A 27,959-nucleotide genomic window follows, 5' to 3' on the forward strand; every position below is an offset into this window, starting at 1 on the left:
ATGAGGTAACAAGTGTATGATCCCTGAGCACAATCAGCTATATAGGCATGCATCGCGTGCATAGGCCATGCACCCATCGTATCCAAGTACAGTTCTCAGTGAGAGACGTAATACCCGATAGAGATCACGAATACAAGTGAGTTGTCTCTACCTGGGCATTTCGTGGGATTGCGGTTAGACTCTCTGCCACATGTTTACAAGCTGCCAACAACCCCCCCCCCCCCGCCCTCCCCCAACTCGATTGTTATTTGCGTTAACTGAAAAATTGATCGAGGCTTGTCAATTGATCAATTGAGTTAGGATTACATAGTTCCCTTTCACTTGACCCCCCCCCCCCCCCCAACCACAGTTGAGATCCTTGAACACAGCTCTAAATAGTGAATAGCATATGGCAACCCTTACACGTTTTTGGGTCTTCCTGTCGTCTTTGTTGACACTTCCCCGAATTCCTCTGCGTCAGTAACCCCCATAGAGTATATTCACTGGAGTTGGGGTAGAAAGGGAATTCAACCAATGTTCAGAGTGCGACTGAATTTTAATATCCTAAATAGCATTTCATGCGTTGCATTTCTTTCTTATCTAAAAAACTATAACATCAAGCCTCACCACTAGGAAGAAGTCCCCTTCCTGGTCACGACAGGCAACGTTCGTCAATAAAAATTTGTCCAAAATACAAGTATATACAGAGTGGTTAAGAGCAAACAAAACAGACAGAAGAAATGAAAGCTATGACACTCCCTTTTAAGGCGTCGCTATTCAATACTCTTTGCAGAGATGACAGAGCCTAAGTTTCCTGTTTGTTAGTTGAGGGTGGTAAAGGGTTAAATAATAAATAAATAAAATGTTAAATGGCTCTTATTTCTCAATTGAAACATGCATTACTAAATAGCTGTTGTATGTCTTCAGATTTGAATCCAGCATTTAGTCTGTGGCGAGCTGTGGTGTTACCATGTGCCTGTTCAACAACAGATCACAGATGACATCAAAAGGTAGTAAGAACAAAACAGTGGCACTGATGCTCTTACCACATTTTGACGTCTTTTGTGATCTGTTAATGAACAGATGCACGGCAACATGGAATCCACTTGTTTTAAAAAATGTATTAAAGAAACAAAAAAAGTGTTAATGACATCACCTATGCATCTGTCCTCCAACAGATCATAAGTAAGAACCAATCAACATGTGACAATAATTTGACATATTATAAAACGTAATGGAGACTACCTCTTCCACCCTCACTATAAAACAAAGGCACGTTTTGCTGACTCACTTAAAAGCTAGTGCATTGAGGAAATCATGTCAGCCTGGGCTTGTGCGCAATACATGCATACATACTGCATACATTGTATATGCCCTTTGTTGCACTTAACTACTAACTTCTGAGCTGCTTGATACAGAGAGCAGATTTAAGATCCTACAAAGTAATTATACAAGATTGAACCTCTCTCTACCAAGTCCTAAAGTATCAAATTAACATAGAAAAGAACTTTGTACAAACAAACGTCCTGTTTTTTCTCTAGTATAAATATCAGTTCACGTTTTTTAAACAAAACAGAAGTCCATGTCCCCTTGGGAAAAACACTGCAGCCATTTGCCACTTCCATTTGCTTCCAAAAAGGTTTGCTTTGTTAACAAATTCCGCACTGATCAATCGAAAACTCAAACAGCCCTCCTGCATCGTCTTCAGTGACAACTCCCTGGGAATTGAACACTGCATTCCTTGATGTGGTCTTCATCTTTCTGTATGGATTGGAATTGTTTTAAATACATTATTAGGAGCAGTGCCCTTTCAGCCCCTATGGTGTCTTTGATAACTTCTTGTAGAGGGCAAAATTCTCCAGTACCATGGGATTTATGGTTTCTGATACCATCGTTCAGTCTCACTCAAATAGTTCTTTTAATGCAGAACAGCAGGTTTCCAAATTCTTTTTATCCTTTCTTCGGATCTGCATCTTGTACAGAACCAGTCATGAATTACATTGCGGCATTGTCAAGACCAACTCAAACAAACAGCTATGTATGAAATGAACCAAACTGACTGGTCTTCTGGTTGCTTTCTCAGACTAGCTATGTCATTCACCCCACAAGAGTTGGTGCTGGGGCGGTTAAAATAAATATTTTGATACAACTGAAGAGAGCCATCAGCCTCTGCTATACATCTGTGGCCTCTCTTGAGTCAATTTCATAAGGGGGAGGTGGCTCATTTGGTGTAAACTGAGGAGATGCATAGTGTGGTTTTCGAAAACTGTATCTCCCTCTCCCAGGAGTGTAGGGGGGAGGTGGTTCCACACCATCGTCATTTTCTTCTCTGATGGACGTAAGTCTGTTATTGAGAGGTCCTGAAACAAGGTTATAACAAAAAAGAAGTTACTTAATAAGACAAGAAAATTTTGTATCCCCTAATTGATAAATTTCTTTATTCTCACCACCTGTAAATATGAATGCTTAACAATGCATGGATATTGTTATGAGACATTTGGTGTTGATCACTCTTTGAGATTTTAAGATCAATGATTTTTCACCTTCAGATCTCTTGCCTCAAGGAAATGGGCAGGTGGGGTGGGGCTCACTGGGATAGAAAATGACGCCTTTATGTACAGCCGGTCCACACCACTTTCCCATGTTCTCAAAATTACCTACTGTACATGTACAGAGTACAACAGTTACTTTAAATAGTATACAGGGTGCAAAGAAAACAAATTTTTGAGCTTGCACTTTAGGGAACCGACATACTAGCCCAAAAATCATACTCAGTAGCCCTCAACAGTTCATCTCCTACAGTACTTCTGTACATAGAATATCCTCCAAAATTTTCCAAAGAAACTTCAATCACTTGCCCATTGGGCAGGTAATGGACAGAATCCATTATTCCAACAGGAAAATCCAATAGCCCCGGGCTATCGAACAGGACATTCTTTGCACACAGAGCATGGCTTATGATATGGAGTTCCCATGGAAGAGCACTGCCACTCAGTGACACCCTGTCAGGGTAAGATTACGATAATCCCAAGGGAATGTATCCCTTCTAGGCAGATTAATGTTAGCAGTGAGTTTCAAAAAATCAGAAATATTGCTTTGCCTTGGGTATAACTGAACTTTACCACTCACTTGGTCTTAAATTTTGTGTTTGCTCCAAAACTTCATTTCTCATTCGATTTCTTTGATTTTTCTTCCTATTTCTGTCAATGACAACTATTAGGAGGATGAGAAGGAGTAACAGGCCCACTGATAAGCTGATGATTATTGCCAACTCTACACCCTCAGAATTAATACCTGTTTGAAAAAAAAAAAAAATTCAATCAAATTACAATCATTTTATTAAAACTGTGTGGAGGCACAGTCGCCTCGTGGTCAGTACACTTGCCTCCAGATACAGTACATTAACCCTTCTTGGCTCTCATGCTAAAATGACTGTGACAAACAAGCAGAGTCTAAATCAGGCCAAAGTATCCCATGGATACCACAGCTTGTCTGCTAGCTTCATCCATGTACATGTAGCACAAGACAGCTAGAGGTACACGTATTTCTTCATGTACTTCCCTGAGATGGAAAGCTACATGTACAGTAGTCGAGCACAGGGTTCCCATTCATGTGGCTCAGACGCACTGTGAAAGAGATCCCAAACTGACTAATTTATTTTTAGTCAAAATCGCTAACCAATGTGCAACATCTGAATTCTAAGCTAACCTGATGGGCATGTATAAGCACAACATTTTCCAGGTACAGCCTTGTAGTCTTTGCATGTTGGCACTGCACACTCTGTTGTGAAACACTCCTCTGCTTGTCCACTCAAGCATTTACAGTGCAGACAAAAATCATTTCCTTCAGGCACAAATGGGTCTCCATGTTTTATCCTGTTACCATCAATGTCATTGCAAAATGATTCTGTGAAGAAAGACATTTAATCATCACTACATTCAATATCACATGCATGTACAGTGTAATAATTTTTACTGATCCTTGGATTGGAAAGTTCAGTATATAGATTTATTATATATAAACTATCATGTGCAAAATGGAAAATAAACTTGAGCAGCAAAGTACAACTGTAGTGGGCACCCAAAGTCTGCCTTTGGTGCAGGTCTAAATATTTCATTTGAACAAATTTGAAAATCATGATTTATGTGAATTTAGTTACAAATGTACTAACAACTTTGTCTTGTGGCAATGTTTTCCTGATAGGAAAAATTAAGGGTGAGATTAAAATAACATGGATTTAAATACCCCTTTGAGGAAGCTCATATGTGCATGTGCATGTATTTGCCAGCTTAGAGGTTCCTTTAACTGGCCCAAAGTCATGTACAAATACAGTGTTATAGGATGCTTCTGCATTCTAAAGAAGCACTTACAACAAGTTTTGAACATATTTACATTTTTTGCTTTCAAGTGTAGATTATGTATTTCTAACTAAGAGAACACTAAAGCTGCTTTTACTTGTACATGTACCATGAAAATAAGGCCTGCAGCCTTTAAATAAAACATTTTAGAGATCTATCAAGAAATTATGGTACCACTGAAGTAGTCAAGCCATGGTGACAACAATGAGTATTACTACAGTTTCAAGATCAGAAAATTATTATGCACATACACTGTACCAGTAGCCACTGGTAGTTAACATTCATGTAAACATTACATGTAGATAACATGCATTTTTATTAAAGAACCAAAAAGTTGTGCTTAAAAACTGAAGAGAATAGCTGTAAAAAATGCACACAACCTTTAAATAATTAACAACAAAATGATGGTACATGCATATATCAAGTACAATAATTGTAAAATGCAACTTAGAGACTACAATTTGGGTAGCATACACTGTATTAGAGCGCCAAAGAAACAAGATTGCAATCTCACGGAATTTCAGCAGAGGTTACTGAAGAAGCAATATAATTAAAACAAATCAGGGCAAAGGCAAGTCTTGTTCACCACCAAGAAGCATAAGAAAAGGCTAGTATATATGAATTGAGTAATATCAAGTGATTCAAAGCTGAATTTCTACACTGCAATGTGCACATACCACAGAAGGCCAGAGTAGAACTATGAACAGTAATTTACATGAACAGTAAAAATGTAAAAACTATTTGCAAATACCAGTGATATTAGCCATTGATAATTCTTCTCTGATTCTAGTAAGAGTGTTTCCGGATCTCGACACTAACGTTGCCTTCAAACCTCACGCTAGTAACTTTCTCTTTTACCGTACTCCACACATTCGGACGTGCAACTGCAGCAAAACTGAAAGAATTCACGGCTTGAAGCCTCCTGATATCATCACCGCTATTTCAGAGAGCTGTGATCTTATGACCTTTCTAATAGCTGAAGGCAGATGATGTTTCATGCACAGATTTGGTTAGAGTTTTCTCATGGGAAGACTGTGGCGTATTCCCCGTATATTAGCTCAGTCATTGTGCTGCTGGATCAATATCTGGATTTGCCCTCACTTGCCCTGCACAAAAAGTTAACTGAATGATAGTTGAGTTGTTTCTAATGTGTTATTATTGATAACAATGACCCCCAACAAAACAAAAGGCATATTTACAGAGCCCCATATCAGACATAAAACTCTGACGTACAGGAACCGGCTTCCCTCTGGTTTCTGAATTGTGAACTTCCAAGTTAAAACCCAAGTGAAGCCATATGATATGACTAAACTTATTAACAAATTATTTCTGGACTTCTGCAAAATCATGCCAAGCTTAGTACATGTAGATCTTATCCCACTTTGTGAAAGGTGGACTAAGTTATTTTATGGTTCAATGCACAGGTATTTTCCCACGGTGGAATGCAAATTAAGAAGCTTAAATGATTATCAAGTGACATTTATGCCAATACTGCTGATCAGGCACATTCCTTAGTTTTCTGCTCAGATAAGAGATATTAAATGCTCTTTGATTCACACCCAGATGGATGAGATTTAGAGAGATGCAGGGCTAAAAGTTTTTGCAACTAGGAATGTACTGAGATAAGAGTTATTTTGCCTAATCAAGCCCATCTCCACCTGATCCAACTAATGAACTAACTAATGAAAGCAATTTTAAACCCTGAATGCAGGACTCGAAACCAATTTTGGCATTTAGAAAGTCTTTCAATTTCACTAGTCTAATCAGCCAATTCATGTATTTAACTGTTTCCTTGAGCAATTATACAGACCTTGGCCAACTTATGGTTGTCAGGGAATATTGATACATGTAGTCTAAAAAAATTTAACAGCAATGCAACTGAGGTCATACATTTGTTTACAAATTTAGACCACTGATAACCGATCAATAATCTTACTAGTAAATGAACACTAAAACATGTCACACACAGAACAAATGAGACACTTATGGAATATTTGAATGCATGTATTGGATCATCTGACTGAAAAATATAATGTGCAACTTCACAGATTAATAAAAGACATATTTATAAATTTATATACAAATATCTGTGGAATACAGCAATAGACCTTTAAATGTGTACACTTTACGATCAATTGTTGCACCACATGCTCAATTACATGCAAACTGTACTGTCACAGCAAGCTTGTGTTACTTTTGAACATAACTTTTTAAAAGACTATACATACATGTATATATACAGTCATGCACTTATAAACTACAAGAGCTAAGTTAACAAAGAACAATTTATACATTGCTTGATATCAACATCCTTTCAAGATACTGACAACTCACCTCGAAGTGTTCTTCTCAGTTTTCTTCTATCAGAGTTCTGTTGAAAAAAAACAATATGTCCAGTCATGTTACATCTATTTTAATTTTTTTTTTAATTTTAGTGATTTTTTTTGGCAACTTCCTCTAAGCTCAGTGTAAATGTAGGAAGGCAGTTTAAATGTCAAGTATTGACAAGTTACAGTACTGTATAATTTTTTAAAACAACCATCTGAGTGGAGATTTCCACTATCAAAAAGATCTAGCATCCGGTCCAGTTGGTTAGTGTAATTATAGAGTCACAAAAGGTATGCTTGTTATAAAATTGCATGCATGGTTTGGTGTTCTGTATCAATGTTCTGCAAACCGTCAACTGTCAGAACTGAACATGTTAAAGACAACTGGAATCACACCTTCAAATAATGCAAGGCAAGTGGATCATGTTTATTGTAGGTAATGTTGGTCGACATTATTGACCACCGATACATCAACTGACACTCAATTGATATGTCAGCCGAGAATTATTTAACACTTGGCCGTACATCAACTGACACTCAAATGTTACGTCGGCCGAGTATCAGTCAACTCTTGGCCAATGCATGGCTGATATATTAACCGACAGTCAGTTGAGTGTTCGACTGCAAAACAGTCGTTTTTGGACATTTTCGGAAGGCACAATCCTCGCGTGTGAAGCGCGCGAGTACGGGCATGTGAGGCGAGAAAACGACTGTCCGCTTTTCACACAACGAATTCGTTCTGAGCGGGGGTCGTATAATGTCACTGAGGTGACAGAAATTGCTTGACAGCTCCACCCACATCTTCCAGCCATTATCAGTCACAGGCGACTTTCAGCGCAAAAGCGTCTAGACAAAAGTTCTGGTGGACATCTCGTTGCCAACTGTGTGCAAGTTTACCTGAAAAAGTGAAACCTTGCAGCGGTCCACTTGTAAAAATTATCATTTTACTTTCGGTATGTACGGCTAGCTCACTAAATACATTGGCATTAAATATTCCTTGAAATCTATAAATGAAGACATTTGTCGGGGGTTTCAACAGCCATTCGCATGCATGACCCGGAGAGCAAGCTAATCTACACATAAATTATTTCTGCACGTATTTTTCCTGTTTTTCTTGGGGCTACAGACTGAACAATACTTAATCCTATAAAGTCCTATAAAACTTATAACTTATTACCTTACAAAATTATAAGGTTTAGAAGACGTTTAAGTCTTGTTCAGTCCGTAGCCCCAAGACAAATACGTGCAGAAATAATTTGTTTGCGTGTATATTTGCTTGATCTCGGGGTCTTTCATGCATGTGAATGGCTGTTGAGAAACCCGCCTTCAGTTATAAATTTCAAGGAATATTGCCAGTGTATTTACTGAGCTAAATCGCTCGGAAGCGCATCCAAGTCAACATCGTCTGTTTTCCCGCGAGAATTACTGTCTACTGTGGAACTGAAAGGGCGTCTATATCTTTTGATTAGGTGTGAGTGACATTTGATGACAGGTTGCGTCAGAATTAAACCAATGGGAATTTCCCGTTGCTGGAAGAATGGGAAATTTTGAACAAATTTAACATATGCATGGCGGACAGACGTATTTTTTAGCGTCTCTCCCTATTCTCCCTCTCCGTTTTTACACTCGCTCCAGACCTTTCGTTCGAATATTGACTGTCGCTCGCGTTCACAAAAAATATGACTGTTTTGCAGTCTAGTCGAGTGTCGGTTGAGTATTGGTTGAGTATCAGTGGTAGATTGGGGATACCCAACCAACACTCGACCAACACTGAACTGACACGATATAACGGCCCAGTGTTGGCCGATATTCGGCCAATACCTGGCTGACGTATTGACTGAGTGCAGCTGTACTAACAGTAAACTTGATCATGGCAAGCTACACTATACCAGAAATAGTCCTCGCTTGTGTAACATGCACAAAGAGAACAGAAAACAAAAACAGATTGCAATGACTCACCTTCATTATTGAAGAGGAATATTCTTGTTTCTGCCCTGATTAAAAATAAAGGGATTTTATTACTTGTGAACTGTTCAGTATGATATCTGATAAATTAAATATTTTCAAGACAAGAATCACTGTCGGCAAACTGCAGTTGGAATAAGGTTCCAGTAAAAAATTATGACCTAAATGGCTGATGGCAAAGGGTAAAAGGGCGACAGCATAGGATGTGATCTTCCGCCAATCAATACATTTTAGTCTAGAAGATTACATTATTACAAATGTATAACATATTGCACCCTGTTATCACAGACTCCTGCAATCAAGGGTACCAAATTATTGTGCTAACGGTCACTGTGACTTTATACCAGAGTTGACTGTGCATGACAATGAGCGGCTATCATAAAGCAAACTGCAAGCAATTGCTTATCCAATATGTGGCACACTGTATTTAAAAGCTTTAAGAGCAACTTATCCACATCTATTGTAATTTCTCCATAAAACGTCACTATCCTGCTAAGCAGTCATGAGAATCCAACAAAAAAATCAATGGCTACATGTATAGTAAAACTTGTCTTGATGAACCACCAAAATTTCAAAACAAACATTAAACGAAATGTACGAGAGTCCATAAGGAGATCTAGAGTAATATCTTGAGCCTGATGTACAAGAACATATGGTCCAGTTGAAACAGTGTTTTTTACATCTCTATTGTAAACTTTCAGTCTCTGAAAGGAAGAAATACACAGCCCTATGTCCTTGTGTGTCTTGTTGGAAGTACATGCACATGTACATGTACATGTACATAATAATTTGTAATTACAATGAACCACAAATGGGGATAGTAAGGTTAGTTTAAAACTGGGAAGGGTTCAGATGGTTTATGACGAAAGCATTTGTGGATTTTCACTTAATTTACTTTTTTGTGAACTTGATAACTCTTGGGAAATGAAATGGTATAATTTAATACAAAAATAAGAAAATCAAGTTATGCAAATAAAACAGATTTTCCAGGTTACCCTAGGCTTAGCAAGTTGGAGCTACTGAATGCAAGCCTAAAGGTCTTTCTTCTTCATCATTATAATTTCAGATGCCAACTTGTTAACAGTCCAACAATTAATGCAATTTGTCTGCCAGACATTGAAGGATAGAATCCATTACCCTTCCAGGCTACTGGACAGAATTTTCTTTGCACACACAAAGTGTTTCTCAGAGAAAGTACTGCCACATAGAAGTCATACATTGTTAGTATCTTATATCTATACATGGGTAGGATATAGACTTTGACTGCAGAATTGTAAAATTTTACACCTGTACATTTGTATTTTAAATGTGGGAAACATTTACATTTTTCCCACACAGCTAGCAACAAGTATCTGTAGTTCCAATGAGAAGAATGGCAAGTACATCTATTGTATATCCCACATCTGATCCAAAGCTATGGCAGAATTTCATTCAAGTAAATACTATAATATCCACAGGTTTTTCATATGTTCTAATATTTCAGCAGGTCTTCTGGCAAAAGCTGTCAGTTTAAAAGCACACCTTTCAACAACATTAAAGAACACCAGATATTGAACCAGTCTGTTACATGTGCTCATGGCAAAAATGAATTAAATATTTATAAATCAACAACTGCTGTAAATTGGTCATTGCTGAAAGAAATTGTGGCAACAATTAGGCCATATAAACTGCAAAAAGAATGTGTCTTTTTCCCTACAGCCACTCCACAGTTTGTATGTTTACGACTCTCTACACCGCTTGTAAACAGTGACGGAAACGTGTGCACATGTCAGAAGACAATAGCAATAAGGAATTGAATTGTCTTGTACCAGTAATAACGCTAGGGGGTTCAGATTGGACAGTCGTAGATGTCGCCAAGCATTCTTTTCAAAAGAATGAAATAAACACCAAACCTTTGTTTTGAAGCTTTTAAAAGCTCTCATGGGAGCCAGCTGGGATTGTCAGAGGATTTGGTTTGCAAAAGCAAGTAGCCAATTAAGTAATGATGGTATCTTAAGTGAAGGCTCAAAAAGTAATAACTCAATATTTTTCTCCAAGTTTGGATCTCTCTAACAGTGTTAACACTACAAATAGTTCTGAAGGTTTCTAGAAATTTGAGAAGTTAATTAAACTTAACGAGTAGGCAATGAATTAGAAGGCTCTATCACGTGTTGTTATGTAGCAAACTCAAATAAAACTCTGTAAAAGAATTTGGCTTCTTGATTTAAGTTATGAGGTAGGACATATTGCATACATGTGGTCTATAGAAAAAGCTTATTGATGGGAATTTAACACTTCTCCAGTATTGCAATTAGTTCAACTGTAAGATTATGAAAATCGTATTTTTAAAAACTCTCACAAAGACCGTAAACAACGCTCGCCGCAGGTCATTTCACTGTCATTACAAAAGGAGTTGAATTTTCAAGCGTAACTATCTTAAATCGGTCGAAATCGGCGAAAAATCAAATCCTTTGCGTGTTTTGAGACTTGTTACATTAAAAAGATCGGTTTTCCTTGAAGCTCAAACCGTATGGCTCAAGAAATGGCGGTCAAAATGATGAAAATATGTGACCTGAGATAAACGTGAGGCAAGCTTACACACGAGTCCATACAAATCGTGTTGACATTTTTAGCTTCTCGGATTTCAAATATGTCACAAATCTCGTTTAATCGCTACTTAAAATCATATTGCCTATTAGGGGAATGTGCTTAGCCGCCCACAACACAATCGTGAAAGTAATTCCTTTAGCATGAGGGTTGAAATTCTATGACAACGTGAATGGAACGAACGACGCGCGCTATTCAATTGTATGCAGAAAAAAAGTGACTTTCGTAAGACAACATGCAGCGTTTTCTTGACAGCGAACTGCAGTACTTTGAACACTCAGTAAATGGCTCGCCCGCTTCTTCAGCGAATTGGCTAATTATCGAGCAATATAACAAAGGAAATAAAAAAGAAATAAAACGACAAATGTTCTTGTTACCTTGCAGTCATTATTATGAAGTGCGATACTCTTTAGAGCGAGTGGCGGATTTGTAAGTTTACGATTTGAAATTTTGAACGCTTAACTTCAAGAGCGAGATGTTAAGTCTTCTTATCGATACTACCAGCTTGTATTTCGTTAATTCGCTGTCAAGGAAGTTCCTTTACAACCCAATTTTATCGAAGGTCCGTTCTCTACCCGTATCGTACTGTTCACTTCACGTTTTGCGGCGAGAACGCGGTGTGAGACGGTTTACCTCGCATTCTTCTCACGTTGCATCACGTTCTTTACGAAAGACTTCCAAAATGTAAAAGGTGCAGAGTATTTAAACACAATTAGCCGACATCCACGGAAGCACAACACTAATGAGCAAACAGATTCTAAATTGGAGCGTAATGACCGAAGAAGCTCGTACACGAGCTTTCCCTTCGCCCCACGCAAGGAGGAAATTTTGCAAGCAAACTGCTGCACATTACCTCGTCCGCAACATAAGGTCGTCCAGTAGAAGAATATCCAAAAGCCTAAGTACATTCCACGACTAAGGCTGCCCGAAATTCCTGTCCACAACCATTGTAAACTGCCAGAAATATCGCGAGAGATGCACGTAAGCTGCGTAGTTAATTTTAAATAATTCATTCTGAGTATGCTAATATATTTGACTTGTTAATTTATGCCAAGAAGTCAACACCAAAACGAGGCAAGTAATTGAAGTTTGTACGAAATTGCCGACGAAAAGTTTAATCAGGTGCAAGGAGAAAGAAAATAGCAAAAGCTACAAAATCCGCAAATTAGCAACAAGAAAGCTAACGATGAATTAACAAAGGAACGCTAAGCTTATAGATACAGTTAGATTAAAGCCTCCCACGTTTTATATAAGATTCAATTGATTCACTTTTCATGAGGTTTGGTATCTTGTTTGAACTCTGGCGATACCTGCATATATTGAAGTTTGTGTTTACTTTGCGTACCAAAGATTAAACAGATTTAATTCAGTCCTGTCAAACGGATATCGGCGAATTAAATTTAATCTTGAATTTATCCGACAGTCTTCCTGACTGGCAATGGTTCCAACCGACAAGACAAAGCGAAATGGCCAAACGGATAAAAATACTTACTTCACACTTTGTTAAAAACGTCTCTCTTTGTGACCAGGTAGATATCCGATATTTTAAGAAGCTTCTGAAATGCAGTAATTTTATCACTTAAAATTCGACTGTTTATCAGTGATATAAATTAAAGCAACTAGAACGTCAGCAGACTTTTCTTTTTCCTGGAGTAATAAATCGAGAAATCGTCTGAGATAGCATGAGTATATCACGTGAAGTTTTAGCCTGCCCGCCTGCCAAGATGGCAACTTGGCTAACTAGATTTAGCCGGGTTGACCTACTATACCGAGTTACCATGCAAATATATCCTGAAGTTTTGTTGTTGTTGCCGGGCTGCTATACTGATATTCAACCCGCACGCGCGCGCACGAGTGGTCTTCGAGTTGGAACAAAGCCTGCAATACCAGGTGAACGAGTCTGGCACAATTGAAGAAAACCTGCAACTGCAGGAGTTAAATTATATAGAACCTCGAAGACTCAACATGTCTTAGGGAGCCGGTGGGAAGTTGAGAGACGGACTCCATTATTGATCCAATGAACTGAGAATGAATACGAGACTTTCAAAGAATACACCAATTTGGTTATAAACATTAAAAAGTTGAGGCTAAAATAGAATCATTCAAATGGAAATAAAATGAACATTACAAAACATATACTAATTGTATTCCAAATAGGTTTTTAATTTTCTTTTGTTTACAGCCTGGTGACTCATCAATCACTCTAGAGTTCAGCAGTGATGTTGAAAAACATTTTTGCAGGCGAGGGAGCTAGATTTCTCACGGAACCTCGTATCCCGTTTTATTTCGAAACCAAAACTCAAGTCTAAACGTTAGAAGAGTCAGACATTTTAGACTTTTTGTGAGATGCCTTGAATGGAGTCAGGTAGAAGTGCGTTTTCTCGAAGGAATGTTTCGTGTCGTCCTTACCTTTATCAAACTGGACCGGATTTCATCAATTTCACAGCATTAAAAAGAAAAAGCGTGGAGAATATAAGCCCCATACTGGGCTGTACCGAATTTCATAAAAATCTGCGAGGCCATCTGCGACTGAGTAAAAACGCCGCGTGTGTTTAATAGTTTACAGGTACTTACTGTAGAACTTACGAAAAAGACACTTCACCAGAACACCGGTCGACTGATTCGTTTAAAGGTTTTTAGACACCCTTACCTCGAGTTGAAAAATGTGTTAAAATACAGGCGACATGTTCAGCAAAGATGACCTCTTTCTTCACAGCTTTTTTTGTCGGTTCACGCAAAGAGCTGCAATGAAGTGTTGATTCCAGTTTTTCGGCTGACAACAAAAGCTGGCGTACAAAGAAATTAACAAAGAAATGGACGCAATTTTTATCTCGGTCAAATATTCCACAGGCTTGAAACGTTACCATGGATTTTTAAGTGCTTTTCGTCGAAACATAGAGATTACCAAAGAGGTGTTGGATTAGTCCAGCTTTTTCACCCCTGGTTTGCGAACAACTCGTTAGAAACCTCATTTCTCAATGAAATGGTTCTAAATTAATTCATACCAGTAAAAAATTCGTAAAAATTCCACCCGTCCTGATACTATTTTGACTAGTTCGTGATTTGTCTATGGCTGAATTTGAAAACGATTTCTCACAATGGTCAATTAATAATTTATCGTAATATAACAAAACTTCAATTTTAAGTTTCCCCGCTTTGTCCTGCTTCCCAGCTTGTCTCTCCGAACTCTGGGTTAAGCCATGAAAAACGTTTTTGGCTTTGTTTTACTTCAATATGACTTGAAGTTGCACGATATTGTAATTAAAAATTTACGGTCTCTTGCTGTCTTGTAATTAACCTGAAAATTAATTAAGTAGAAGTTAATTTTGGTTTATCGAAGTTGAGATATCGAAACGAAAACAAAAAGCCGTTTAATGGCCTGCCAAATTGTTCAAAATCACTTGCATTCTGATTTGGCCAGAGTCTGTGCTGTGATTGGCTGGCTGTGGGGCTATCTTAGCCGCTAGGGATTACCAACTGTTTCCCGCAAGAAAATGAGTTCAGATAAATATGAGTTCAGATAAATTCCTTATTCACCAAGCTTGTTCAGTTTCGAACGGTAGCTATTGACCTCGTTCTCTTTCTTCGTGGTTATATACTCGCAATAACAGAATTAAGTTGGCCAATATCCTCACGCTTGGTCAATAACCGTATTTATGCATGGGGTGTTTTCAAGTTTGATTGGCATCCTGGGTGACATGTTACCTGCAAGCCATATTGCAGAACTCCCCGTGGATGGGATGCCAGGCAATTCTCCCGTACCCCGTTTGTGCGGCAGGGTGGAGGGAGAAAAGTTGTTCGAAAATCAATTGACGCTTTGGAAAAATACGTTAAGCAAGCGTTCATAAACAGCTGCGAGCAGCTTTCTAAACATAACCAAATTACAACAAGGTTTTGAAAAACACGGAAAACATTTGATGTCTTAAAATTAGAAAACTGCAGGCTACAAGTTGCCTATTGACAATTTGACTCATTGATTGGCTTTTGTTTACAAAATAGTTCGCGGGAAGTCAGTTGAGTTTTGACAATAGTCTTATATCCTGAGGTCACTTTTGTGTTTAACCCATGGCCACATGCAACCAACTAGGCACTCAAACAATAGACTGCGAGTAATCCGTCTTTCGTTTAGTCCGTCGTGCGTAACGCGAGAAAAAAATGGCCGCGCGAATTCCTGGGTGTGAGAACGGACTGTGGGACTATTTGTAGGCTAAGTCATAAAGCCAAACTGTAATGGTGAAATGCAATAACTCGAAACATTTCAAACCTCTTAGCTTTGTGCGCCGAATGTTAACTTTGAATGCCGGTTTATAGTTATAATTTTCCTCGCCCATCAATCCACAGGAGGCAACGAGCTCGTTTGAAGTCACTTGGGCGCGGGTTCAGCGATTGCAATGTTCGGATAGCGGAGGGGTAAAGTCACTTTTCTCACTGAACTTTCACATCACAGTGCTAAGGGTCACCTGTATTTCTTTGCTCTAACAAAGGGCTAAAGCGTAGTATGTCAACTTTTCAAATTCGCGGTACCTTTACGCAAATTTACATTTACCAAATTCAAGTTGAAAATTAGCCGTGTTTCACTTCATGCGTATTCTTTTGTCAAATTTCATCGAGGGAAGTACCAATTCTTCCAGTCTCTGAAAGCTACGCAACCGATGTGCCACTCATCTCCTTAGATCTCTGCCCACTGACCAGAACAGATTGAAGTGTCTCTTAGAATCTGGTTCTGTCACTTTTCCCATTCACCCTGTACTTAATCGTGTTTAGCAGTAAGTGATCTAAGCATATTTGAAACAGGGATGCTTTCTTTTAATTTTACAATTAGTTTACTCTCGTAGTTGGACTTTATACAGCCGGGAACAAAGGTGGTCATTTGCACTGCCTAGTTGTCCCGCAAGGTCACAGAGAAATAAGCTTTGATAGCCCTTATAAACAGACATGTAAACGAGGCATTTGAGACATGTGAGACCTTAATGCCTCGCTTGCATGCTGTTTTGCGCAACAGTGCACCTCTGCACTGTAGACTGTTAAAAGTAGTTCTCGAATCCAGTCTCTTTCAGTTATCAGTTTCAGTCCGAATCTGAGCCTTCGCTGATGTCAGCGTCTTCCTCTTCAGATTCCTCCTCTTCCTCCTCAGACTCGTCGTCTGACGCGTTCTTGGCTTTTTTCTTGGTCTTCCCTGGTTTTCCTTTTGGTTTGGATTTGGGTTTTTCTTTCTGCGGGTTAGTAAGTGTAAGAATAAATTCAGTTGTAATGTCTCAATGGTAATTTGTAGAGGAACTGTTAAAAAGAATCTAGCGTGGGTAGAACATATCTTGTTGTCTCCGAGAGCAGTTTTATCACTACTATTAAAAAAGATTTTGGCTAATTCTTTGGTGTAGTACTAAATTGAAACTTCCTAGCGTTACTTCTGGTTGCAACAAGGTTTAGTTTTTACGGTAGGTTCGCTATGATCTATTATGAAACGTAACAAAAAACAGTCGACACTTCACCTTTCCTTCGTCCTCCGAGGAGCTGTCGTCTGTGTCGACAAATTCTGCGCTCTTGAATTTCTGTGACTCACCGCCGCCTGATTTGCGAGGAGAGCTTTTCTTCTTGTCTCCCTTTTTACCAAAGAACTCCTTCACCGAACCTTTCTTGGTGGATTTGGCTTCAGGACTGTCCTCAACTGGCTCATTAGCTTTCTTTTCTTTGTAGGCTTTCATCGCTACTTCGTATTTCGCTTTCGCTTCTTTCGCCTTTTCTTGCCATTCCTAGGCAAAGAAATCATTTAGTCAGCCATGGTCTACTGATTCACGCTTCACCAAAGTTCAACATCAGACTTCTCCCTACAGCTTTCTATCCATTTTGTTAAAACGTACTTAAGAGAATTTGGCTCTTGGTTGAGATATTTCTCTCGGGATGATGAGATCCTTTTTTCCCACTACCTGTCAACTTGAATGTGAAGTAGGAATGTAATATCGGCCTGGGATAAAGGTAAGCTAAGGTCTGTTCAATTCTAGGTATTGAAGGAGCCAAAGATAATAAAATGAGGCCAGAAAAAAAAAGAAGCTTCGTCTATTTCGACCATTCCTATGACACCCCGCGCGCCTTAACCCACCCTACATAGTATCGAATCTTCTCTCCCCACCAACACACGTAAATAGCGACTGGGTACGAGTCTGGCTTGAACCCCTACTCTATATCCAGAGTCTAACGCGTAAACTATCAAAACTATCAAGCAGTCTTCACATCTCTATGTTATTATTCCGGTAGTACTACGATTATCAGTTGAGTAAGACGGGACTAAACTTTGGTCACCAAGTTTAACGTGAAAGTCGTGTTGTTGTCACGAGCAACTGGCTCCGTATCCATTAGCAACTTGTCGGCCTTTGACGTCATCGGCAGCAAAGCGCGCGAAATTGCAGGCGACGCGAGGCCAAAACTTCGTAACCAAACTTCCCTCCTGCCTTACTCAACTGATAATCGCAGTAAGTTTTACATGAGACCTTGCATTCAACCTTCACAGCAACATATCCCTCGAAAAGAGGAGTGAAACCACATAAGCGAAACTTTGCATGCCAACTGACTTACAGATTTATCTTCAATTTGTTTCCATTTCTCTCCCGCCACCTTGGATAGTTCAGTGACAGAGATTCCCGGATTTTCCTGTTTGATTTGCTCTCGGACTTCACCCAGCCACAGCATATAAGCAGACATTGCCCGCTTGGGGGCATCAGCGTCTTTCTTAGCCTTCTTTTTCCGCGGCTTGCCTTTAGATTTCTCTGGCTAAAATAAAAAACAAGGGTGAAATTTCCCTGACTAAACAGACTTTTCCTCATGTGTTCAATTCTTCCCCCATTGGAAGGGTGTAAAATTCGATCCACGTAACTCTACAGGGATTCGCGTAACGTCCCCTTTGATTGGTTGTTGCTCGGCAACGAACCCTCGCGCGCACGGATCAACCAATCGATGAAGAGATCTTCGTAACACTACATCAACTGAATCGAAACTCAGATAACTCTCAAGCGACAGACGAATTGAGCGCGAGACTGAAGAAAGGCATCTGTTTCCTAACACAAAAACGACCATTTTTCGAGCAAATCCCCGTGAAACCGCGAAAAAAAATTGCGAGTCTTATCAGAGTCTTACAAAACCGCAAAACCACACCAGCACACGAAGATAAGTCACCAGGATTATTTTAAGCGACTAGAGTCACGTGTCATGGACATGAACAGTGGGAGGGGAGGGAAAAGATAAAGCAAGAAAGAGTGAATTGATGTTTCTGGAGTTATTTAGACGGTTGAGGTTCTTCAAGAAAACAAGGTGTAAACGAAAATACAACCATTATGTACCATTACTGTTCGCAATGTTCTGTTTGTTTAGCTTGTCTCCCGCAAAGAAATTAACCACATCAGAGGAAATTTATTCCTCTGTTGTTGTTCTGTTAGACTGTCCAAACACCATTAGTGCTGAAAGTGTTTCAGTTTTAGTTGCGTCATATAAAATTTCCCGACTTTTCCTCAACGTGGTCTCCGTCAACAGTTTTCTTATTTTTCCCTTTCTTTTACCAGATCTGTACGATGGGTATGTTGAACGGAAAACCTTCTAAGGATTTGTTCCTAGGACGCATCTATTGCCTAAATTAAAATATTCAATTATACATAGAACCAGGCAGCAGAAATATCTAGAACTTTCATGCAAACCTTTTTGTTGATGTTGTCTGGCAACCGAATAGCACGTGCTGGAATGAATTCGATCTTTGAATTACTTGCAACCACTTTGCACACATACATACATAAGCGTAATTTTGACAACACTTTTGGCAACACTTTCTTCTCAGCATAATTTACGGGAAATTTAACTCTGAGTCCAAAACAGCCATGGATTTTCTGAGACAACTTTGTGGTTAACTACTTAGTAGTAAACAATTTTGAAACAGGAAATATCATAATTTACCTCAGCCAACTCAAAAATAACAACAAAGTAAGTAAAGTAAATTATTTTGCTCAAAACAGATTCTGGAAAAATCCAAGGTCTGCTCTACATAATTATTTATAATACAATCCTTTTTTAAAATAAAAATATTGTTTTCCGGCCGACGCTGAATATTCTTATTCTTCTGCCGATTTCAGGCTGAAATTATTCTTGTGAATCTTAGATTACAGCGTATGACATTTCTGTTTTCGAATGCATTTGGTGTCTGGATGGAGTTAAAGTAATTTTGGAGCCAGCCTGCAGGCATTTAAGCTTTAAATGACGCACGTAATTTTTTGCAGAGATGTTACTAGCATGGAACATACGGCTAGTGCTGTTTTTGTTGCTTTTTGGCTAGTATTTCTGTTTAGAGAAAGGAAGAATTTTACACGATTTGGTTAAAAACATAAATATATTCACATTCATGCAAGAATTATATAAAAAAAGGGGGTACATACCGAGATCTTAGCTTTCTTTTTGGGCGAGGCGTTTTTGCTTGATTCAGCTTTCCTTTTCTTTTCTGGCGATTTCTTTTTCTTCTCTTTTTCTTTATGCTTGAGTTTCTCTCCTGCGTCAGAATCTCCCTCGCTTGCTGAGGAAGATGGGTCGCTCTCGAATCTGGTAAAAGAATAAATAATTCAGATGCCAGGCATTAAAAACAGTTCTCCACATCACTAAGATGTTTGACATATTTTGTTCGAAACGCGTCCGCAAACAAGATGTAATTAAGCAGTTGGCTGGAAAGCGCTTTAGAAGTGACATGTACGTAAAACCTACACTGGACGAAGAGCCTCTCCGTAAAAAGTGCCTCTACAAATTCCTATATATTTATTCTATTTTGTTTAAAAGCCACGCCTGCTGAAGGCAAACGTCCTGTTAGTCACTAATAGCCTGGGTAAGATGAAAAAAGGTGTCAAGTACAATGAAGGTGGTGCTATTTTACGGCTTATTTCCATTACTGTTATCACTTACTCTTCTTTTAAATTCTGATCTTCAGCGCCGCTTTCTGGATTAAAAGACTCATCAGAATCTGTAAACGATAAATTAAGGTAATAAGAGACGGTCCGTCATTTAATTAAAAACAAGGTAAAGATGAGGGTTTATCCAAAATCTAGCGACAATCATAAAGAGACGGCGCGAACACCATTCCTCAGAGAGTACTAATCGAACAGAATTTTCCGTACAGATCCGCGCTTAGACAGAGAAGAGAGGAATACCACTCGAGTTATTCGAAAACCGTCTGAAACGAAATTTACCGAATCAAACGTTAAATTTCCAACCATCTTCTCCCTAATTTTGGCTTCTGATCCATAAATGGTACTGTACGAACCAAATCTCTAAGTTGATGATTTTCTTAATTCTCCTCACCTGTTCCCTTGACAATTCATGGATATTGTTAAAAGAAGTACTATACTGATCGAAGCGCACAACGTACCTTCGCTTGACTCAGAATCTTCGTCTCTCTCGGCACCTTCTGCCTTCATCTGCTCCAAATAAGCATCGTGAGAGTCTTCGTCTGACCCGGGCATCAACTCATCTTCGTAAGTTTTAGATGACACCTTCGACTACAAAACAAACCAAATTTAGCAGTTGGAGAGTTTTTTTATTTGAATATTTAGTGCATTTTGCATTACATCATTGTATCAGTTTTGGTAACTGAAAAAACCTTTGACGGCCTGAAAAATTTGGACGAATCTCTTACCTTGCCTGTGTTCTTTATTCTCAGGTGTTTACCATTAACAAAGTCAAAAAGTCTACCATACTCCTCCCTAAAATGAGACAAGGAAAACAATAAACTGGCTGCCAAGAGGGGTAATCTAGGATTACGACAGACTGACGCGTGACTGTTCCCACTATCCAATCAAAGTAAAGAACATGTATTTTAAACCAATCAGAAAGAAACGCAACTTTTCCCGCGCTTGCCACGCGTCATGTTCACCCGCCCTTGTCACAGACATCAACGTCAACATCATTGATGTTGTAACTTTGTATAACACTTTGTTTTGCTTTCGTATAATTTCTTTTTCCTGTAGATCACTGAAAGGCCCGGCAATTTCATGGCTTTTTGTTTTTATGCCAACTAAGATACATTCCACTTACTTTTCAATGCTACTGAACACATAGGTGGTCCCTGACTTGGTTTCCACCTCAAAGTCAAAAGATCGACTGGACCCGCCTCCCCCTGCTACACGGGCAAAATTCACGGAGGATATCTCGTCAAAGCGTACATGTACGGGGGGCTTATGCACAAAGATGAAGCCTCTTTCCAATGGGTACAGCATTCCACTTCCAGCTTTGTATGAACACGTTATACAGCTAAGCCCATTATGACTGTAAAACAAAACAATAAAATGAGTATAAATCAACATCAACTTTGGTTTTTTATCGTGATCCATTTGTTTTCAGTTTCCCATTGACATACTTCGTGTCTAATGTGGAAGGAAGGGAGGGTGGGAGGGAGGGGCTAGAGAAAGAAGAAAGGTGTATCTAGCTGGCAATTTTTAGTTCTTCCAAACATGGGATTGGCCATTTCATGAGTTCTAGTTCAGGTTTCGAGTTCAAGTTAAATTTCAAGTTATTACAGCTATATTTTGTGGTAACCTGATAAGGGTAGGGTTAGGGTTCATTTTCTCTCATTGGTACGGTTAACATCATATCAGATTTCGGCAACAAAGTAACTAAACACCTACCAAAAGCTACTAACAGAACTTTAAAACTGGAAACTTTCAGATAGAACTTTTGCCAAAAAAACATTGTCTCTAACTTGAAATGCTGGTTCAAACTCATAAATTTTGCACAATTTCCAAACATACCAAAGTTTATGAATTCCACATTAAATGTCAGTCAAATTATATTCAGTTCTATAATAAATTCAAAACTTGTATTTGCCTTTAGTACTTTGTGTTATTAGTTTACCTTTTGAATGTCCCAGGGACGGTGATTCTTCTTCCAACCACAGCCTTCATAAGTCTACTTACAATCTCATATATTGGACCATCCATCTCCTGCGTTATTTTTCCTTCATATTTTTCCTTTAATTCCTCCCTTACATGGCCAAAGTTAACAAACATGTAAGTAATGAGTGTATGTGTGACATGCACATTTAACAGAGGTTGTTCACACTTAACAAAGCTTGTTCACACTTAACAAAGCTTGTTCTCATTTAACAAAGCTTGTTCTCATTTAACAAAGCTTGTTCCCATTTAACAAAGCTTGTTCATAATTAAAGCTTGTTCACATATAGCTTGTTCACACTTACCAAAGCTTGTTCATGCTTAACAAAGCTTGTTCACACTTAACAAAGCTTGTTCACACTTAGCAAAGCTTGTTCACACTTAACAAATCTTGTTCACACTTAGCAAAGCTTGTTCAAACTTAACAAAGCTTGTTCATACTTAACAAAGCTTGTTCACACTTAACAAAGCTTGTTTACACTTAACAAAACTTGTTCGAACTTAACTAAGCTTGTTCACACTTAACAAAGCTTGTTCACACTTAACAAAGCTTGATCACACTTACAAAGCTTGTTCTCACAAACTTACACATAAAGGTTTTCACTGACCAGTACAAAATGCCAACTGTATCCATACAAAAACACATACAGCCATGTAGTGGATTGAACCGAAAATGTTTCCACATTAAGGACACACTATATCAGCAAAATTATCTGAGCTTTCTTATTCTTTTTTAAGGACTTATCATTCTGAGTTGAGGTAATTTACTAGTGTCTATGAGAAAGTTTTTAATTTGCTCAATGGAATCTACACGATCGAGATTGCAATAGGGAAATTGAAAAATACACGTAACATGAGACATCATTGTTTCTCCACCATGTTTTGGCCATCTGAAAACGGGAAATTTCACTCCTGGTTAGTCAGAAACTGTGTGAGGTGCAGGTCTGGGCTTAGTCAGGCTGTGACATCAAAACAAGAACATAGGTTGACACATTTTTCGAAACACACAACTAGAAAACGAAAAAAGTAATTAAAATATACATTTAGGAAATTATTAGGCAATCAAGCATAATTCCAGGTTTGATTCAAAATTGTAAACATTTATGAAAGATATGTAGACCTACATTCTTGTTTTAGCGTCACAGCCCTGCTAGTAACAGGTCCTATTCCACGCAGTTTCTGATAGAATCAACCTACGTGAAATTTCACGTTTTCAGAGGGCTAAAACGTGGTGATATCCATGATCCAGTATTCTTTTTATTTTTGATTTCCATATCGCAATCTTGTGTAGATTCCATAAAGCAAACATATATATATATATATATATATATATATATATATATATATATATATATATATATATATATATATATATATATATATTGTCATATACACTTAAAAAAAAGCAAGACACATCCTTCCTGTCATAATTCACTTACTCTGACAAATTAAGTTTCACATCAAATTCGTCATCCTTTCCAAACTGTATGATTAAGAATGGGTATCTTGTCTGTCCTTGCTTGATGGGTGGATCCATACTAACCTACAATGTGACCAGTCAAAATTATTCGAGCATTACGTCTAGGTATATTTTAAAACTTAATGTAATTATAAATTAATACATTATAATAAATTATTACTGGTATGTACATTATCTAGCATCATAGGACTCCAAAGGATGCAAAAGTCTGGATAAAAATTATTATTGCTTGCATGCATTTTATACTTACCACAAAAAACATAAACCTTTGGTCTTTGTGTGGAAGAAGGAAAAGCCTTAACACTGATGTGTAGGGAATCTTGTAGTCGTATGTTTTGCCATGAAGTTGGAGAAATGAAGGGAACACTTTCATGGAGTATCGACCCCTAAAAAGGTAATTAAAAACAAAATCCAATGAAACCTAAAAACTATTGGAAGTTAGTCAGTCCAGCTGAGACAGCCTGAGGAATAATTTCTTTCAAGTACATCTTAAGGAAACAGATTTGTTGTGTTTACATAGCAAATAGACTGATGCAAACAAGGATGTAGCTAAGAAAAGGTTAAACACCCTCGTTGACTCAGACTTTGTTTTCTAGTCTAGTCTTTGTTTTTTTGCTAACAACACAAAAGTGAGTTTGGAAAGATTAGATATCAAAATTTCTCTAGAACTTGTGTAAATTACATCAAGCTATGTAGACAGGCATTGCCATTTTCATAACCAAGTTTATATGGTGAAAGGGAAATATTTACCTTGGAGTGAGACATGCCACGTCTGGTATTGTAACGATAGCATCTCCTGTTGCTTGAATAATGTCTGCTTTCTCCAGAACCTGCTCATGAAAATTCTAAAGACAAGAAAATAACACTAACATAATCAAACATTCACCACAAAAGATAAAGAAAGACTATTTTTCCAAAAGTGATTCTGAAAGGTTGTTATGGAAAATTAACCAATATTGTACATAAACACCGAGATAAACACTGATTTTACTTAGACCGACAACTTTTTCAACTAATAACATTCTCAATTTTTAATAAATCATACATTGGCAGGATAACACCAGACAAACGACAAAGCAGAGCAAACAATGACTGCCAACATAGATCCCTGTTTTATGATTACAACAATCATTGCAAAAGAAGAATTGCTTCTTTCAAAAAAGGTAAATTTTTATGCAAACAACTTCCATCAGAGAGCTGTTTTGTCATATCATTGCAGTTAAAGAAGGCTTGCTGGTTGCAAAAAATGCAAATGCCTTCCATTTGAATACAGTATCATTAACTATTTGGTCTATAATTTAGTCCCTCCAACCTAACTGCATGATATACTTTGTGCATGTTAACTGCTTTTCTATATATTGCTATCTGTTAAAATATCAATTATAGTACATACTTTGACTGGATCCTCTGCTGCATTATCTGATGTAGCTGGGATATAAAATCTCATCTCCATCAAACAGATTTGTGCATCATCATGTTGGTGAAACTCCAGAGTAACTTCATTTTTGCCTGTTGGAAAAACAGTCTACTCAGTAAAGTTGCATTACAGTCTGTCAAATGTCTTAATTCTCAATTTTGTTCATTAGGTTATCCACATAAAGTATCCAACATTTCCTTGGGGAAAATTTCATGTAAATGAAATTTGAAAATACATACAAAAGTTTTTGTCAGTGACTGTTGAGGAGACAGTTACCGACATGGCATGGCGTACTAACAGGGCACGTGACCTCAGAGACATTGTTACTTTAAGTTGCACCTATGATTATCATGCGTACGTGTTGCTCAATTTTGACATTTTGACAGTTTTTTTGTGAACAGTTGTTGTGTTTTTCTGAGAGGTTTGTGTCATTTAGAAATTCTCATGTTACCATTTGGGAAGTGTTTTTGGCTTGATTAATGAAGAGTCAACTGCTTACGAACAGTGACTGGTTATAAGAACTATTCAGTTAATATTTAAGAGCCTGTTACACTCTTTTGGGCATGTGTAATTATTCCTACTGAACCTCTCAAGACAGTGCTTCACTGCCAGTTAATGACAGTTCCATTTCCCCAGATCTGACAGAAGTAACGATAAAAAACAATAAAATGACAGACCGACCTGTGGTTGCTTGGGATACATCCTTAAGAGGGACTATAAATGCTGGCTTCTCATCGACTTCAAAAGAGAGGGATGAACCTGGAATAATACAATGAAATGTTATTTTCCACGAGCTGAGTGAAACAAAATAAGTGGAAAATGTTTTTCTTGCACACTGCTGAGACCTGGAAATGGTTGTTGTGCTGCAAGCAGTTGTTTTTGTTGCTTCTGCCATGAACAAGATTAGGGTTTTTACAACTGATGCAAAAGTGCTAAAAACTCTCCTTAATATAAAGAGCCCTCATTCTATTGCCACAAAAACAATTTACAAAATGTCAAATGTTCAGGGTTCGAAAAATAAATATGACAAGTTTTACAACTAACCTTTGAATTTAGCAACACCCCAGTTCCAGCCCTTGACTGAGAGTTCAATCTCTTCCAAATTCATTTGGAAATGTTTCTTTAAAAATGCAGCAAGTTGGTCGTAGTCCTATGAAAGGATACAAGAAAGGTTTATAACACTATTAAACACACCATGAGTATGGCACAAATTGTATATTAGCTGGCCTTAGTTATTCAAAAGTGGATAACATTATTCACCACATTAATGCTATCCAGTGGATAAGTGGTGAAAAACAAACTGTGACATCCAGACCTGTATTGTATAACAAAACACAAAAATCCATATATACACTGTAAAATTAGAATTATACACCATCTCATTATAAAAAATGTTATACATTATTAGTATTACACCCCTCAATCTCATGGTCACTTTCTTGTACTACTTTAATTAACATCTTGTAATAAAGGTCAGGCCACGTGGTTCAGCTTGGCATGGCTCCCAGTTGTGTGTGAGAAAAAGAGAAATACCCTCTAATGTGCTAGTGATAAAGGGAGTAAAAACACTTATAATAACAAAGAAAAGTTGGACTTACACCCTCTTTAAAGCCTTCAAACTTGAACTGTGATCCATTTGTCAAAGCAACATTCAATTCAAAGCCTCGTGCTACTCTCATCCATTGAGTTGATTCTATGTCGGCAACTGCAGCTTGGTCAAGCTTTCCTGTTTTGTTAGCTTTAAATATCACCCCACCTTTGTGTAACTTCAAGCGACCATCATGCTGCAAAGAACAAAGGCATGTCAGTGGAAACCCCTCTCTTGCACTCTGATATCTTATAGTTGGTCTTCTGAAGGTGAAGGGTGAAGGGGGTGAAGATTAATGGGTTGATCGATATCTGATTGGTACTTCACCAAAAGTCAACAGATATCTAGTTGACACCAATGCTGTCTTAGTGGTTTTTCATCAGTTCAAAGGCACTTAACATATCAGTTGATATGGTGAACAACATATCTACCGCTCTCACATGCAATCTTGAATTGATCTTATGCTCTAGTGGGGAGATAAGCATAGGCTTTTTTCTTATATTCTTGCTTATGTTGGTGTTATGTCCAGTGGGGACATGGTTGGCATAAGCATAAAATACATGCTGATTGGCTGAAAGTCTTTCACTTATGCATATGCCTATGTCGACCATGTCTCCACTGGACATAACAGCGACTTATGCACAAGCTACATTGGTCACCTGTTGGTCCACTAAAGATTAACATGTAGACTGACATGTTATTGTTCACCAGCATGTTATACCATCAAACCTCTCATTACTGGCCTCTTAGTAAGTCCCAGCAAAAGGTCTTGGTGGCCAACACATTTTGACTACGATGCTAACTAAACATTTAATGCTCGATCGCTGAATGTCCAGGTTTGCAGAATTAAGCTTATAGTCACTGTCTGCAAACACATGTACGAAGCTTTAGTTGCCTTACATTTGCCTAATTGAGGCTCTTTAAAATATATATCTACTACTTTCGTACATTTAAGCCTAGCAGAAGTAGTAGAGAAAACTAGGCTTCCATTTTCAGCGTCATAAGTATCTACAATTAGGTTTAGAAATAAGCTCAAATAAGCACACATTTCACGCGCAGCAAATCAAAAGCGAATGCTCAAAGAAAGAATGTACAAATTTGAGACGGGATGAAACAAGTATGTGTGTACTTACCAAAGCTCCCCTCACAAGAAGGTGAATATCATTGTATTCCAAAACATCGGTGGCCATTTTGCCAATCTTAAACGAGATAACACGGTCAAGAAATGCACGAGGACATCGAATTGATCTTGACTTTATTTAGTTGTTCCCGCGCGATACCAAAATGGAGGTCGAAGAAAGAAAGAGCATAGACTGGAGCTAGTTTTATGATTGGCTCGAATCCGGCCGCCT

At 38.1% G+C, this 27,959-nt stretch overlaps 2 protein-coding genes across 3 annotated transcripts; both read right to left on the reverse strand.

Moving 5' to 3' along the window:
* Window positions 1–516: 516 nt before the first annotated feature.
* Window positions 517–12,225, reverse strand: LOC145462872 (uncharacterized). 2 transcript variants are annotated; one of them, XM_081446516.1, is made up of 6 exons: window positions 12,069–12,225; window positions 8,624–8,658; window positions 6,672–6,708; window positions 3,688–3,885; window positions 3,109–3,273; window positions 517–2,339 (listed from the first exon to the last, which is right to left on the reverse strand). In XM_081446516.1, the coding sequence occupies exons 1-6, from the start codon at window positions 12,121–12,123 to the stop codon at window positions 2,152–2,154; spliced, it is 678 nt and encodes a 225-aa protein (XP_081302642.1). In that variant the 5' UTR covers window positions 12,124–12,225; the 3' UTR covers window positions 517–2,151. The 2 variants fall into 2 exon arrangements, with proteins under 2 accessions (XP_081302642.1, XP_081302643.1); XM_081446517.1 differs by lacking the exons at window positions 6,672–6,708; window positions 8,624–8,658; window positions 12,069–12,225 and adding an exon at window positions 5,089–6,611.
* A 3,507-nt stretch (window positions 12,226–15,732) lies between these two features.
* LOC145462819 (FACT complex subunit SSRP1-like) lies at window positions 15,733–27,899 on the reverse strand. Its single transcript, XM_081446441.1, has 17 exons — window positions 27,741–27,899; window positions 26,618–26,803; window positions 26,064–26,169; window positions 25,701–25,778; window positions 24,996–25,111; window positions 24,353–24,447; window positions 23,853–23,988; window positions 23,562–23,665; window positions 22,085–22,213; window positions 21,269–21,499; window positions 20,871–20,937; window positions 20,604–20,733; window positions 20,141–20,198; window positions 19,627–19,786; window positions 17,786–17,980; window positions 16,705–16,965; window positions 15,733–16,428 (listed from the first exon to the last, which is right to left on the reverse strand). The coding sequence occupies exons 1-17, from the start codon at window positions 27,795–27,797 to the stop codon at window positions 16,282–16,284; spliced, it is 2,256 nt and encodes a 751-aa protein (XP_081302567.1). The 5' UTR covers window positions 27,798–27,899; the 3' UTR covers window positions 15,733–16,281.
* Window positions 27,900–27,959: the final 60 nt, after the last annotated feature.

This window comes from Orbicella franksi, chromosome 12 (assembly GCF_964199315.1).
Source record: "Orbicella franksi chromosome 12, jaOrbFran1.1, whole genome shotgun sequence".
Classification (NCBI taxonomy): Eukaryota; Metazoa; Cnidaria; class Anthozoa; order Scleractinia; family Merulinidae; genus Orbicella; species Orbicella franksi.